Raw genomic sequence first — 16,333 nt, forward strand, 5'->3', positions numbered from 1 at the left:
CTAGTGCATAAAATAATCAAATCTACTCTGCATGACTCACTAGATTTTTGATAAATTAATTTTTGGTTGCTCGTAGAAAGTTTGTCTTCCATGTTTGATGATGATGCAGCAACATGGATGGTAGCTCTACGCGATATCTATTTTATGTGTGGTTCTGGGATCTCTACTTAATTTGTTATGCCTAATCCTACCTTGTTACTTCATGCCAGTTCTTGTTCTAGCATAGGCTCTATTATAATGAGAAGGGGAAGAATGGGTTCACAAACATCTTGTTATGTTTAGACAAAAAAAAACACTCTGTTCTGAACTTGTTATAATGTAACTGGAAGACCTACTTATGTGGGTTCGACCTGGTAACCGAAATCTTGGCCTGCAATCCTTTGATTGGTGAAAGATTTTACCAAGCACATACGAACTATTAAACCTGATACTGTTTCCACTCATCCTCTTAGTTTCGGGTTATTATTTTTGCTGACAGTTAGTTTCAGTTATGTTTTTGTCCCATTTGTCCTGCATGTAACTGATGGTTTACTTTAAACCTTGTATGGTATATTTTAACAGAATATATGTTGCAAATAGCTGTTACTTGCAAACAATAAGAAAAGGAGTCTGCGGCATGGGGAATCACATGCAAATGTTTTCGTAATCAGCCTTGCTAGACTGAGACTTCGTGATGTCTCAGTTGATGATATATTCATGAGATCTTACACTGAGATCTGTGGTTTGCTGTCAATGGCACAACACCACAGTGTCCGCCCGACCAGATAGATAGCACATGCAACAAGTAGCTAGCAGCCTAAGTTCAACCCTCAACCTCCAAAAACCAGTGGCCAAAAGATGACATTTTGGAGCTTTTCAACCGAGACTTGACTATTTATAAGGAACAATGTAGCATGAATTTTGTGCCGGAAGACAAAACTGTCACAGGCGGTCACACTCATCTCATGTCAAGACTTGGCCAGCCAAGCAAATGGACAATTTTCCGTTTTGGCAAAATGCAGGCAGCTTTCAGCAAAGAATAGCAGGGGGGGTATCTATCCTGCGTGGAAGTTCGAGACAGCGGTAGTTCAGACTGGAACACGATCTAATTTTGATCTAGTTAATAGCTCCTAAACTGAATGTCCTCATCCGCCAAAAACTTGCATCGAACAAAATACAAGGGTTTGAAGAATGAAGGCACCAGAATAGGCTGCTTGGCTCTGCTAACCCGAAAGGGAGTGCACCCCGCTCCAAAAGACAATGTTTGAACTTTGAACAATATTGATTTGACTACTGAATCCTAAATCAATGTAAGTACTATGTAGCAAAGTAACAATTGGTAGTTCACTGCAGTACGATCTCACAAATTTTACAAGTAATGCTCAGATTGGACTTGGCTTCTTCTCCAATTCAAATTTACCAGTCTAAAAAAGGAAGAATTTGTCAACACTGGACCGGAATGGTTACTAGATCTTCTAGCACGAATTAATGAAGGAAAGAAAGAATGTGATCATGATAATCTGGAGGAACTGGCAACAAAGGAATGATCAAGTGCATAATAAACCAGTGCCACCAGTGCACGTAACAAAGAGTTTCTTGGTAGCTACAATAATTCGCTATCCCAAATTAAACGCAAAGATGGACAGGATCCTATCAAGGGGAAAGGACTTGCAGATGAATATGGTGTGCAGCGTGAACACAAGCTTAGGGCGACGGCCTATGCCCCATGGCCACCGCCAGCAGAAGGAAAACTGGCGATCTCGGTCGATTGAGCCTACTATGTCCAGAACAAAGATGCAGGCCTCGGCGTGATTATTAGAGACTCGGTTGGTGACTTGGTTCTTGCATTCTACAAGTATGTGGCTAGGTGTGAAGACCCCTTTGAAGCAGGACTGTTGGCAGACAAGGAAGGGATTCAGGCAGCAACCACCTATGCAACAGGGCAGTTTGTCCTTCAAACTGACTGCTGGAATATGATTAAGACGCTCAAGAACCTGAGCCGAAAGAAGTCACGAATAGGCCATCTGGTTAGAGAGGTGAAGAAGTTGTTCATGGAAGAAAGTGGGCCATCTAGTTAGAGAGGCGAAGAAGTTATTCGTGGAAGAAAGGGAGCTGATCATCATGAAATTAGATAGAAGCCAGAATAGGGTTGCAGATTTCCTAGCTAAATTTTCGTGCTCAGAGCATCGTACCGACCTGTGGTTACAAGATGTCCCTGAGAATCTCAAAAGCCGTTGGCTATGGATTGTAAACCTATTCACTAATCAGTAAAGCTCCCAATTTTGGGAAAAATATATAATTACAAACCAAATCACTCTGCGAATTAGCAACTCAATGCAAGCCTTGGAATGCTAATGACACGTAGGTAAAGGACGAGAAGAATCTGCAGGTTATGATATGGTCAGCAAAAATATAATATTCCTCAGAAATACTAGATTTAGTAGGGCAACAACTTAGAATCTTAACAGACCAGTGAGAAGTCAAGTAGAGAAATATTGGTCATGGGCAGCTTAAACGAAGATATTAGCCACGGATAGCTTAATCAGAACAAAAATGAACAGTGGAGCTGCATGACTAGTAAGTACTGTAGTAGAGTAGTAATGAACGGCTAACTTGTGTGCACCATTACCCCTGTCTTACCTACAAACATATCATTTCAGTGAATTATGTTGTTTATCCACCCCTTGGGAAGGGGACTTCTCTTCCCATAAAAAAAAGAAATGATAATTTGTCCAGCTTTGTTAAGCTGCATATATACAGACTGAAACAACAATGGAACACCATACAGATTTTTACCCTCTCTGCAAATGCAGAGGCTACTCTGACATGTTCCATTTCTAAATTGAAAACCTTCCAAATCTGGCAAATGAGAGTGATAGTTCCAAATGCAGAATAACAACACGACATCAAAAGATAACCAATTTCATACTAGAAACTTGTACTATGTAAATGGAAATAAAAGGAGTTTGACAAAGATAAGACACTTGTACGATGTAAATGGAAATAAAAGGAGTTTGACATCTCTTAGATTTACCCCACATAGGAGCTAACAAGGTGACATCAATAAGACAATAATGATCAATTAAGGGTCCCTTGCAGATTCTTTATGCTTAACCAGCACGGTACAAAGCCACAAAACCCATTAGAAGTTCAGGGCACAAAGAGGAAGATAAAACTGAAGCAGATATAGACGCTAGGACACATCCAATCCAGTGCCACAAAACAAGAAGATCAGGCAATACCCAATACCCAACAACCGCTTTTTCTGAAGTGCCACGCTAAGGACACTAAGCTGCAGGTAGTACTTTCAGTGAGCATCTGAAGCCCATTCCGCAAAACATGGGACGTAAGGTAGAACATCCTCGAATTCTTGAGAAAAAGTGCAGGTAGCATTGACTTTCTGATTCTCCATATCATACGATACTGCCATCTCCTCCTCGTCTGTAAGAAAAATCAAATCACAATCTGGATGAATCGCAAACACCTTATAGGACATATCATCTTGGCCAGGTTGCCTCCCAAACAGTTCTGGAACGTTAACAGTATACTTGAGGGTCCACTTTCCACCACCACAATCTTCAAGAACCCACACATAGAGTTGGCAATCATGATCGTCTTCAATTTGCCACGCATACAAGCGTCCTTGGGACTTCCCAATGGAAGCCAACTGATTTGTGTCTGGCGAGTGCTCAGGCATTTCAATTTCCCTCCAAACCTTCCCCTCCGTGTCGACGGTGACTACTAAAGCATAATGGGTAGCCAAGTGCATGGTGCCGTTGAGGAAGACGCATTCTGAATTCCCAACCAGAATAGTTTTGTAACCCCACTCACTCTGCACCTTGGTCCAGCGTCCGGTTTCCGACGAGTAGATGGCCATCTCTGTGAATTCGCAGAAACAGTTGGTCAGGGGCACAAACACCACAAAGCGGGACGGGACTGCCACGTCGAAACCCAGGAAGATGTCCCTTATCGGTTCGAAATACACCATAGCACCATCCTCTTCGTCCAGCCATCCTATAGGAGGCAGCACGGTCCACTGCCCTGTCATAGGATTGCACACGACGTAGTCGCATTCATCTTCCTGGTGATGTGATTTCAAACATTTGCAAAGGAGGAGGCTGCTGCAGCACTGCTCGACCGAGAAGCAGTCGTAGATCCCGCGCCAGAAACGGAGCGAAGGGTCGACCAAAGGGGGGCCTTTTCCGGACAAATTACGGAAATTGAAGCGGCCATGGTCCTTGAAGAAGAAGCCCGACAGGGTCTGCGGCGACCTCTTGCGGACGTTCGGGTCTGAGCAGAGGGCCAGCCATGGCTTGGACACGCACTTGAAGCGGCAGAGCGACCTGTAGGGCACCCTGGACAGGATCTCGACGATGGCGCCTTCAGGAAGATCCACCCCGGGCTGCTGCTGCTGGTGGTTGTTAGAAATGGATCCAAAGGCAGTTCGTTTAGGTTCAGTTTAACGTCCCCTGTATTGGATTGGATTCAAGATTGGAAGATGGGAGAGGAGGGGAACATATTACATACCTCAGACTCTTCCTCGGTGGAGGGGAATGGCGGCGCCTTGCCGTCGCGGCCTTGGTTGCCGGTCGACGGCGAGTGGTCCTGCTCCGTGCAGTCATGGTCATGGGGAAGGCTCGCCTGCTGCTCGTGCACCTGCTTCTTCTTCATCTACAGATGGTGGACACAGGTTCCGTTTGTTGGATTCAAGACTGGGAGAAGGGAGAGTTCGCCGGAGAGGGTGCGATGGTGGCGGCGTGAGAGGGGAGGGAGGAGCGGCGGAGTGGGAACGAACGATTTGCCAGGGTAGGGTTACGAGGAGGGAGGAATGTGATTTGGTTTGGGCTTTTCGTGCTGGGCCGAGTCACATGATCCAAACAAAGTGATTTTCGCGCGACGCAAAGCGGGAACCCAAAAACAAATTTGGTCTAGAGTGGTTGGTTTTCGTGCGGGAGACTCGGAATTTTTTTTTTTTCATGAATACACAAAGCTTGCGTATCTTTTCATCGATAGGAGAAAGAGAATGAGTACAGTAGAGGATACAATACATGTCATGAACGCAAGGAGGCATGCCCGGAGCAGAGAGACAAGGGGTGCTCAGCCCGAACAGGGGAAATGACACAACTAAACCTACTAATTCTAAACAGAAAGGCAGGCCGAACTAACACGATGTCGGACATCTCCAAATCCAGCACTAGGGACGCCGCGAGTGAATAAGATAGCGCCTTTAAGAAGTGGTGCGACGTTGTCATGCCGCCACCATCCGATCCGAAGAACCGAACCTAGGGTTTCCCCCAATGCTCGAAGAGGGTCAAGGATAAAGGCCATGGCAGTGCCTCCAGGAAGGGAAACGACACCAGTGTCGCCGCTGCTAGCATCGGCAAGCCGAGCATGGATTTCGCCTGGCCTGAGTCCGAGCAATCCCGTAGCCGCCAGCTCAGGATCCGAAGATGAGGAAGACAATCCGCCGATCGACCGCCATCCCGATAGTGAAGTGGTGGAGCTACACCTGCTGCTGGAAGAACACGAGCTTTGAAAATGACATGCGGTGAGTGTTGACGGGGTCGGGAAGGCAGCATGGTAGAAAGCCGCGCGTGGGGGGTAGAATGGTGACCGGCGCCGCCGACGAGCTAGAGCCGGAAGGGAGCGTAGATCCGAGCTGTCGGAGGCGAAGCCGCCAGAACACCGACAAACCGAAGACTCTGGAAGGGGGCGCAACGCTAGAGTGTCGGGGCCGAAATCACGTCGGTAGGGATGCCGACAGACCATGAACACCAGAGAACGCAGGTCCGTAGCCGCTAGGACCGGAACAGTGTCGGCAGGGACCCGCCACGAAGCTCCAACCCGCTGCCCAAAACAACACTTTGACCACACACGGGGAGAGACTATCACCGTAACTTGGAGGAGACGCCGTCGGAGACGGATGGTGGTCTGCAACACGGGGCAAGACTAAGCCTTGGCCAGCCTGTCATCTACACACAAGTCCTCGCACGCCCCAGAGAATAGCAACAAGAAGGAAGCTCCGCCAGCAAGGGGCAAGAGTCATGATTTGGGAAGGTGCACGACGGCCATGGTCGCGCCGTCTCGCCAGACTGGCAGGACGAACACAGCAACAGTTGGAGGGGAGGGAAGCCTGCAGCTCACCGGATCGGATTTTGGGGCGGGGAGGAGGAGCTGTAGCACGAAGGGGGTGATGCGGCCCTGCCGCCCCCATCCTCAGGCGCGGCGCAGCGACACCGGATGGCCCACTGGCGACACCGCGCGCGGGGAGGTGATGGCATCAGAGGGGTTGTTTGGGGGAGGAGTCCTGTGCGAGGGGAATGACAAAACCGCCCCGCCGCCGCCATCCCTGCACGGCACGGCTTCGTCGGCCGGACCTCCGGCGGCGGCGATGCGGGGGACATTGGCAGAGGAAGGCTACCGGCGGCGATGAAGGTTTCCCCGTCCTCTGTAAAGAAATATAAGATCTTCTAGATCACTCCAGTATTTTTCATTTTATTTATTTATTTCAAAATAAAAGGTACTGTTCTCACAAACTCCGAATCAGTCGGTCCAAGGTGTCGATGTCGATTGAAATAACGGCCCTCTAGCTCATACTTCATAGCAAAGTCGCCTTCACCGGCGACTATGTGGAGCTTGTGAGTGTTTGGTGTTGCGAGGTGACGTGCTTGCGCTTTTGCTTAGTCTATCCATATGTGATGAGCGTGTCGAAATAGTTGAGGGGAAAAGATCTCATAAATAGTGGGATGAATAGTGGCAACACTATTAGAGGAAAATATCTCATGCATAGTGGGATGAATAATGGAAACACTATTAAGGGAAAATATCTCATGTATAGTGGGAAAATATCTGAGGGCTTTTTGGTATTTCCAGCAAGCCTCTACCCCTTGTTTCCCTATAAATAGAGGTCGAAAGGGCTCTCCATTCTCATCCAAGTTCTTTCTTGAGCTCTCATACAATGGCATGCAATGATCTGCCATTCTCTCTCTCCCTCCATGAAATAGTTTTGTAGAGCTGAAAGGCTGCCTGGTTCCGGTAGCGCATAGTCCTGAATGGCAAAGCCCTATCGGATAGCTGACACCGTATGTGTGCAACCCGATATATCTTCGAGTGCCTACCCAAAGGGTTGCCCGAGGGAGAACATCCTCGCGGTTGAGACGTTGGAAAATCCTAGCTGCGGGGATCTGCACCGCCGGTCTTCACCAACTCTCTTTCCGCTGCTACTACGAGTTTGTAATGATCAGATCAAACCTTGTATGCATCTTCATATATAGGGATCCTGGGCGCGCTCATAGTACCGATTTTTTGTTGTTGTGTTACCGTACATATAATGCCCTAATGTTGAATGCCACGTGCTCTTTAGTTTCTCCTCATGCAAGTATGAACGTGGTGACCGACAAATGGGTTTTCCGCCATAAGCTCAATCCAGATGGATCCCTTGCTTGGTATAAAGCTCGGTGGGTGGTTTGTGGCTTTTCTCAGCATCACGGGGTGGACTACGATGAGACGTTTATCCCGGTGGTCAAGCCGGCAATGATCTGTGTGGTGCTCATCATGGCCACTGCTCGCTCATGGCCCATTCATTGAATGGATGTAAAAAAAACCTTTTTTCATGGTGATCTTCGCGAGACGGTCTACTATCAACAACCTTCTGAGTTCGTCAAGCCCGATCATCCCACTCATATTTGCTGCCTCCATAAATCTCTCTATGGCCTCAAACAAGTACCCTGCAGATGGTTCCATCGCTTTAAAACATTCATTCACTCCATCGGTTTTGCGGCCTCCAAGAGAAATTCATCACTCTTCATTCTCCACCATGGCTCTTCCATTGCCTATCTCTTACTTTATGTCGATGCTATCATTCTCACCACCAACACCACCGCTCTCCTCCGCCACATCATCAACTCCCTCAAACACGAGTTCTCCATGAGCGATTTAGGTGATATTCGTCATTTCTTGGGCGTCAATGTACATCATACCACCCAGAGACGGTGTCTCTTCCAACAACAATATGCAGTTGAGATTCTTGACTGTGCCCACATGCTGAACTGCACACCAATCTCCACTCCCATCGACACATGCTCCAAATTGTCCGCTCACTCAGGCTCTCGTTTTAGTGATCCCACACACTACCGGAGCCTCGCCGACGCTCTCTAGTATCTCTCCCTCACGCGCCCTGATCTCTCGTACGCGGTTCAACATGTGTGTCCCTTCATGCATGACCCGCATGAGGCCCCTTTTCAGCTCCTTAAACGGATCCACCGTTATGACCGCGGGACATTGCATCTTGGGCTTCAGCTGCACCGCTCCATGTTGCGTGATCTCACTGTCTACTCCGATGCCAATTGGGCCGGGTGTCCTGGCACTCGATCGACTTCTGGCTTCTGCGTTTTCCTTGGCAACAACCTGGTCTCCTGGTCCTCTCGCCGTCTGCCCACTATCTCACTGTCCAGAGCTGAAGCCGAGTACCGTGTAGTCGCCAACTGCGTTGCCGAGACTACCTGGCTCGGTCAGCTGCTTACCAAGCTCCATCAGCCCATGACGTGTGCCATTATTGTTTACTGTGACAACATGAGCACCATGTACATGTCATAAGCGCACCAAACATGTGGAGATCAACTTGCATTTTCTCAGAGATTGAGTGGCTCTCGGTGACACTCTAGTTCTTCACATCCCCACCAGCTCGCAATTCACGAATATATTCATGAAGGGATTGCCCTCCAGCGTTTTCCATGAGTTTCAGGCCAGCCTGAACATCGTTGATAGTGAAGTTCCGGCTGCTAGCCCTAGTCTTCAGGGAGAATACACGTTGTGTGTGTGTGTGTGCGCGTGCGTGTGCGTGTGTGTGCGCGCGCGCGCGTGTGTGTGTGTGTGCGTGTGTGTGTGTGCGCGCGCGCGTGTGTGTGTGGCGCTATCTTAAATGTAAAAATAATGTAAGACATTTTTGCACTGTGCTGTGCTCCAATCTGTGCAAAAGCGTCTTGGATTATGTTAAAGGTTGCAGGATTGATTGGAGCACTATGCTAATTATACTACAAAGTCATGCATTTAGGTTACAATTAATGATGGTCATGGATGATCCATCAGCAGACGGAGAAGAAAAAGGGTTGCACGACAAAACAATGGCATCGCCAGTCCTAGAAGACAACAACAGAGTTCGATGGAGTTCTTTTCCTATCAGAAGGGTGGTCAAGAAGCATGCCACCTTCGCTAATTGGCGGTTTACTCCTCCGCGATAACTGAGCATCATCTACTCGTGCTCGACAGTTCCTTGTCGACAAAACATCAATCAAACTCTCTACCTATGGTCTGAAACAAATTGGCCTCTGCAAACTAGTGTGACCAACTTGCTCTGTTCTGTAATATCCTCTCTACATAGCGTCCAAGCTGAGGCGAGATAGAATCCGCAGCACCCTGGACACATTTCTTGTAAGAGACATCTTCACTGGTACCGTCGTTCCTTACCAGAATGAAGCACCTTGTGCCTGGGTGACTGGGATGATGTCCGATCTGCAAGCAGCACACCATCACATAATCACAGGGTCACAATATGCTATAATTCCAGAGTAGCCTTATTTTGCCGCAAAATAGTTGGCCATGATATTTACAACAAAACCGGGATGCAAGTATGTAGCATGATGTGTCGGCAACGATAGATACCACCAGAGATTCAACAAAATGAACTCAATGAAAGGATTGTTGTTCATGCAACTTTTCGAACTCAATGATGCTGTGAAAGCTGGCAGCAGTAGAAACCTTAAGACCAAATTAAATCAACACGGCCCATTTTCATATTAAGTGGACAGCTCATTGGCACATCATGTCAGCACCAAGAATATTCTCACATATACCAATTGAAAACATATGAACACAAACATCTAAGCGTTATGAAGCTATGAAAAAAAACAGAAACACATATGCACACAATTGTAGTGTTACAAAGCTATGACAAAAACAGAAACACATTTATATTACCTTTATATCTCTTATTCCAGCACCAATCTTTTCATGCCCTCTGGGATGAAATCTCAGGGCCTCAATCACCCGTGATTTATCTAGCTCCACGACATATGCATTTAATTGGTACCTTCATGCAAGTAAAACATGGTATACATCATATAGGAAAGTAATCGAGATAAAACTTCAAATGGGATAAAAACTACTATGCACAATACAATTCCGGGAATAGTGATGGGAGCATTACTCATGTAGCACTTTCTGCAAGCAAGTGCGCATATCAATAATATTGTCCCATATAACACTGTAGCACCAAAACAATCCTGTTCCACGGATGTGCTTACATTTAAGATAGCGCCACCTGACACTTGCTGAACTTCAGGGCTATGTAGGCAGTCATAGATGTTCTCATTTGGTATTTGTGTATGCGCCTTAAAAAAATTTAAATGTTAGCATCGAATTAAACATATGTATACATAACAAGTATAGTAAGGAGAAATCATATTTTTAATCCGACAGACTGTTCAATTCAAACAGCCCACAGCCTGATCACGTGCAAGTATCTGGGAAAATATATCTGGCACTATGCTCTCAGAAACTAAATGTATGAAACTATTGTTTTTCAAGTAACACCTCTAGAGAGGCAGGGGGTTCCTGCATTTCATAAATAAAAAGAGAGTTGCCCGGTAAATTAGGGAAAACCTGGCGAAAACCAGATACAAAGGGCACAAAGTGCCCCACCGGTCGCCAAAGCAATAGAACTCAAGACGGACACACCACCATACGCACCGACAAACCAACGAAACCGAAGGCACCGCACCACCAAAACGCCATCAACGCCAACCATGCAGGGGAGAGAAACCACACCACTCTGAGCGGAGCAGGTATGGGCCGCCCAAACATCATAGACGATGAAGCTTGCCTCTAGAGCTCGCTGCCATCCAATGCATGAAACTATAGCAGTGGAGTACAGGGTGATTTCCATCTGAAGGCCCCAATTTTCTTTAGCTGTTTTTCATTTTTGGGAGTACAATGAAATGCCTCTTAAGAAATTATGTGCATAATTTGTTTTTAACAGAATGATGCGCCTAAATGTGACCGCAATAATAATACTCACCTTCCCAGAATACATAATCTTGAAAGGACCCGACGTCCCAGTAGAAGGCTCCTTACCCCAGGCCATTGCATCTACAGTACCACAGAGATAGTCCACTGAAGATTGCTTTGCAGCATTTACAAAACTATGCGCAGGCCTCTACAGAAAATAACATCAAATGAGAATTGTTGACCACACTTAAAAAGACAACTCTTGTAGTAAACAGTCACTCAGAATAGCATAAATTACTCACGGAAAAACATGCTTCAGAAAATGGAGATGAGATTGCTAATCGAGTCCGCTGTTGCTTTAAACCTTGACTGCTTAGTCCATGGAACTGCCCACTTACAGACAAGCAATCTGCCACGACCAGCAAGTGTTTGCGATGGATGTTCCTTCCAATATCATCAGTTTTTGATCTTAAAGACTGTACAAGGAATGAGTAAACATCAAATGCTAAAGTCAAAATTATCACGGGCAATCAGGCTTAAAAAAAATTGACCCAAATGTTTACAGAGAAGTCAAAATCAAAACAGAGAGAAGTAAATATATACTTCAACAAAATATTTCCACGCTGAGTCTATGCCATATGAGCAGAAAATATCATATACACTCCCTGGCCGGCTCCGTTCCCAGTCAATCAACGCCATAATTGCAATGCAAGACTTTTGTAGAGTAGCCCAAAATATCCCACTCTTGTTGCAATGCTCAGACATAACAACTTTCACAACAAGTTCACCGTCTTCATGACACTGGATCTCCACATCCTTAAATTCCAAAAATCCTGCAAAAGAAAACAAGTAGTGCACATCATATATTATCTGCATAATGTTTACTGAAGGAATCAAGTAGTATGTATTTTTTGATAAAAGTCACATAAGGGTCCTCGGATTTGTGATAACATCAGAATTCAGAAGACTGGAATCATACAAGTTGCACCTAAAACAATTTTACATTTGTACCATGAAACATAGAAAAATAAAATTATATAATTTAGAACTTGATCTAGGAATTATTAAGGATTCCATGGCACGAATATAGAGAACATATTTCGAAAAATCTATCGAACAATAATAACCTTTCACTGGTATGGCCAGGAGGCTTGGAATCACCCATTTCTTGATACTGTCCAATTGAGACATGGAGTTCGATTCATCCTGTGTTACCACCACAGTGATGCAACAAGTCTGCTTGCTGACGCACTCATTGCCAGCAGAACATTTACTGCAGGGTAGAAGTATGTTATATGTCAAAATATATATTGCAGAAGCACAAAAGGAAAAGTAAAGTAGGTAATTGCATAATGTACCACACTTAAGACCTAAGCGCTACATAACCTACAATGCATCTCATGTTGCCTTGCCTGATATGTTTACTGAAATACTGATGTGTAAATATCACTTGGGCAGGCAATCCAATAATCGGACATAGCTACTTGAGGCCTTGAGATGAATGAATCAAGCAAAAAGAATTACGATCTATTTGTCATCTACTTTATCCTCCCAATCCCTATTCTAACCCCTCTCCCACACAGCTACCTGACCATCTTCACAGCGGTATTTACTGTTCATGACAACTATCATTTTCACAAAGAAATGAAGCATGCACTAAAAATTGATGCTGCTGACATGCAATTAAGCATGAGATACACCAAAATGTTTAACCTTATTGGTAAACATCACACATATGTTGCCATGAATATTAGTGATTAGTGATATCTGTCATTGCCGATTAGCCGATCGAGCGAAGAACGCTGAGCTCAAGAACGCACACAACACACGCGAGAGAGGAAAGCCTTTTTGCTGCAGCTAACAACGCCATGTTTTCTGTTTCATTCCTTTTCCCTTATTCCTGGTACCAACCGAAAGCCTAGCTAACAAACCCCGGCCAGCCCGTCGTGATCCGGATTAATCGCGCCATCCCACGACCTCCTTCACACAGACGTGCCACGCTGACCGGGTTTACAGAAAACCAACAAAGGGAAAAAACGGGATAGTGCGGAGGGCACGTCCCAGCTACGTGCATGCTGCATGTGACCATCACATCAGTGCATGCGTACACAAGTTTAAAACAGAAAAATGACCCTAGTGGTCTGACGGAGAGCTTATTCTATCAATATCTACCTCACTGAGGGAGGGCAAAAAGTACAGAGTTGAGTATTAAGGAAGAGGGATGATAATCTTCATTTTCAGGTTAGGGAGAACATAGAAGCAGTTGGCAGACCAAATTAGTGTGGTTAGGCAACAGGAAACAGAGAAACATACAGATACTCATTTTAAAATGACTTTTTTTTACGGGAAGACAAAGTTTCTGTCTTTCTGAACTTACCCCTTCGAGATATAAACATCAGGCATCACATTGTTTGGCTTGTTTCTCGTGGCATTGTATTGTTCTGTAAGCGCTTCTACAACAAGTGCTAGTTCCAATCTTTTTCTTGTCATAAATTCCTGCATGTGCCATTGTGCGTACAAGTTTAAATAAATATTTAAGACATCGGCTTATTCTATCCCTCATACAATAAATATTTAAGACATCGGCTTATTCTTGTTAATGTCCCAGGAACATCTGCATTCGCACTGAAGAAATTTGCTCTACCAGATATTGAATGAAGAAGACACTCCAATGGATTTAAACCACCTGCAAAAGAATTCCTTATCACAGCATATAGGTTTTGGCCTCCCAGGCATTCAGCCGTGCTCTCAGCATTCAATGATTTATGTCTATTCCAGCTAGCACACGAGAGTTCTGGAGGAATTCTAAAGGGAAATTTGCTTGCTGGAAGTTGAAGACCGACACATGCAGTTTGTTGCACAAACTTCAACATGCTACCCTTACTTCTGGAATTAATCATCACCATCATTGAATTATCTTTGGCCGTGTGTTGATGAACCATCTTTAGGAGATCATTGAACACACTCTTAAACGCCATGATTGAAGATTTAATGATTGATAGATTGTTCTGCATGAACTCAGACTGTTCATAAGCATTTGAGAGATCAGCACAGTCATCATAACACTTCAAATAAAGTATAGAATTTGGACTTAGCAATAGTTGTTCAATATGAAAAGCCTCTTTAGCATCATCCAGTGCCAGATTAACTTCATCGGCAAGTTTTTTCCTTGAGTTATGGTCTGAGAAAAGATAGATATCTGAAAGACAGACACTAAAACCCCTCATTGTTGAAAACTCAGAGAGTACATCCTGAGCAGAAGAAAGGAACTTGAGAGCCGCGTCACCATATTCTTTGAACATGACAGAGGAAAGGCCAGACAAGCCATTCTGTAGCCATAAAGAATCAGATGAGCAGGCAAGAACTTCACCGTCTATGATGTGTACCTTAGGATCAATACTGAAATTCAAATCAGAAGGAAGCAGCATGCTGAACAACTGTTTACCAGTCCACAGTGGACCGTGAGAGCATACAGATTTAAATATTGATGGTGCTGGTGTCAGCGAGAGTGGATGGCATAACATTTGAAATTGTTGAAATTCAGTTTTCTCCAGTAAAACCTCCGAGCTTGTTAATAGATACGCAGCAGCCAGAGAGTCATGTGTTAATGACACCAAACTTCGACCATCTTGCACATTCAACAGTTGGCGTCTTAAGCTAACTAGCTCTCCAAGCTCAGCACTTGATTGTACAGACTGTGGGACATATCCATGCAAACAATCTCCATCAAAATCTCCCATAAAAGGTGCACAACACAGTGGGTTGATTGAAACAACTGACTGAACTGGTAATAACTTCGCAGATAGCGCAATAAGTGAGTGTTGATGTACTGATGGTGGCCTATTGATAAGAATGCGATCACCATCCTGCAATAGCATATGCACAATGTCACCAATTACCAGCTGATTTGCCTCCTTAACAAGGATTCGCTTTCCATTGCGCTTAATTAATAGTTCTTCCTTGGCAAGAAGGTGCAGGTTGCACTTAGAATTTATGTTGTCGAAGTTGTATGAGTTAACATACTCACAAACGTGCAATTTCGAAGCTAAATCCATAGGGATGCCAATTTCATGTAATCTAATCTTCGGATCACCGACCATAGTACTCCGAAAAGAATTATTGGATCGTTTGCTGAGAATGGAATCCTTCAACCATTTCATTCCATATGTGTCTCTTGATGATTCCTTATCTGTCCTTTTAGAGTGTAACTGCAAATAAATAAAATGTCAATGAAGCAAGTGAAAGCATATGACATAAGCAGTAAGCACAATGTCACCTCAAAGTCTCAAACTACATAGTTATATTAATTTTGTGACAGAATTACCAAGTAGGTTAAAAAATCATTTTATTTTACTTGTTATGAAGTAATAACAAAAAACAAACAGCTAGATATCAATGATAACTTGTAAGCCATGGAGATAGACCAAATATGTTCTCTTCAGGTAAAAGACTTTTCTTTACCGAAAAATGCTTTCGCCCCGCTTTATATATAAAGCACCGACCAACAATCACCCAGTACAAACGCACGTCACCACAACACACGCACACACCCAGGATAGGATACATAGGCACTGAGCGCAGCAACACCAACTCTAGCACTACCGCCGCGAAGAGATGAAGCCACATATGACGAACCATGGGCTCCAAGGTGGCGCCTTCAGGAAGGGAACGACACTGGAGCGCCGCCACCGCCCGATCCGAGGATCAGAGTTTCCCCTGGAGCCGCATGATGGGCAATGAGAGCCGCGACGACACCTTCAAGAAGGGAACGAGCTTCCCCGCCGCTGGTCTGTTCGAAGAAAGAATAGGTTTTCACCCCGGCCAACACTCACCGCCACCCAACGCCACACCCTGGCTACCACGCCGCCCACACGGCCATGGCCAGCGGGCAACACCAAGCCACAGACTCTACCCAAGAGCACCGCGCTACCACGACCAGGGCCGCCGCCCCGACATCCAAGACCTAGACACCGCCTCACCCGAGACCCGCCGCTACCCCAACCAAAGAGACAAGCAGAAAGGTACCACCTTTCGCACCCCTGGGCGACCCCAGCATCGAGACCCAATAGGCCGGCCAGAACTGGCATCCATCGGCCCGTCCTGCAGCCCCGAGCACGAGACGAGCTCGGTCCTGCGGTACCGTGAGGCGGACGATGTCAGTCCTGCTACATCGTGCGCGAGACAAGCTCGGTCCTGCTGCACCGCGCGCGAGACGAGCTCGGTCCTGCCGCACCGGGCGCGAGACGAGCGATGGACCGCGGCTGGGAGAGGGCCAGCCCTTCGATGGAAGTAGTGACCGGAGAACGAGGAGATGGGGCGAAGGTCGAAATGGTCCGAACGCGGACAAGCC

At 45.7% G+C, this 16,333-nt stretch overlaps 2 protein-coding genes across 3 annotated transcripts; both read right to left on the minus strand.

Moving 5' to 3' along the window:
* Window positions 1-3,026: 3,026 nt before the first annotated feature.
* On the minus strand, window positions 3,027-4,795 carry LOC123163387 (F-box protein At5g07610). 2 transcript variants are annotated; one of them, XM_044580976.1, is made up of 2 exons: window positions 4,507-4,795; window positions 3,027-4,387 (listed from the first exon to the last, which is right to left on the minus strand). In XM_044580976.1, the coding sequence occupies exons 1-2, from the start codon at window positions 4,648-4,650 to the stop codon at window positions 3,287-3,289; spliced, it is 1,245 nt and encodes a 414-aa protein (XP_044436911.1). In that variant the 5' UTR covers window positions 4,651-4,795; the 3' UTR covers window positions 3,027-3,286. The 2 variants fall into 2 exon arrangements, with proteins under 2 accessions (XP_044436911.1, XP_044436910.1); XM_044580975.1 differs by having other exon boundaries at window positions 3,028-4,390.
* A 4,170-nt stretch (window positions 4,796-8,965) lies between these two features.
* Window positions 8,966-10,230, minus strand: LOC123163413 (protein DCL homolog, chloroplastic-like). Its single transcript, XM_044580977.1, has 3 exons — window positions 10,184-10,230; window positions 9,955-10,066; window positions 8,966-9,489 (listed from the first exon to the last, which is right to left on the minus strand). The coding sequence occupies exons 1-3, from the start codon at window positions 10,213-10,215 to the stop codon at window positions 9,313-9,315; spliced, it is 321 nt and encodes a 106-aa protein (XP_044436912.1). The 5' UTR covers window positions 10,216-10,230; the 3' UTR covers window positions 8,966-9,312.
* Between the last annotated feature and the right edge of the window lie 6,103 nt (window positions 10,231-16,333).

Source organism: Triticum aestivum, chromosome 1D (genome assembly GCF_018294505.1).
Source record: "Triticum aestivum cultivar Chinese Spring chromosome 1D, IWGSC CS RefSeq v2.1, whole genome shotgun sequence".
NCBI classification, from domain to species: Eukaryota; Viridiplantae; Streptophyta; class Magnoliopsida; order Poales; family Poaceae; genus Triticum; species Triticum aestivum.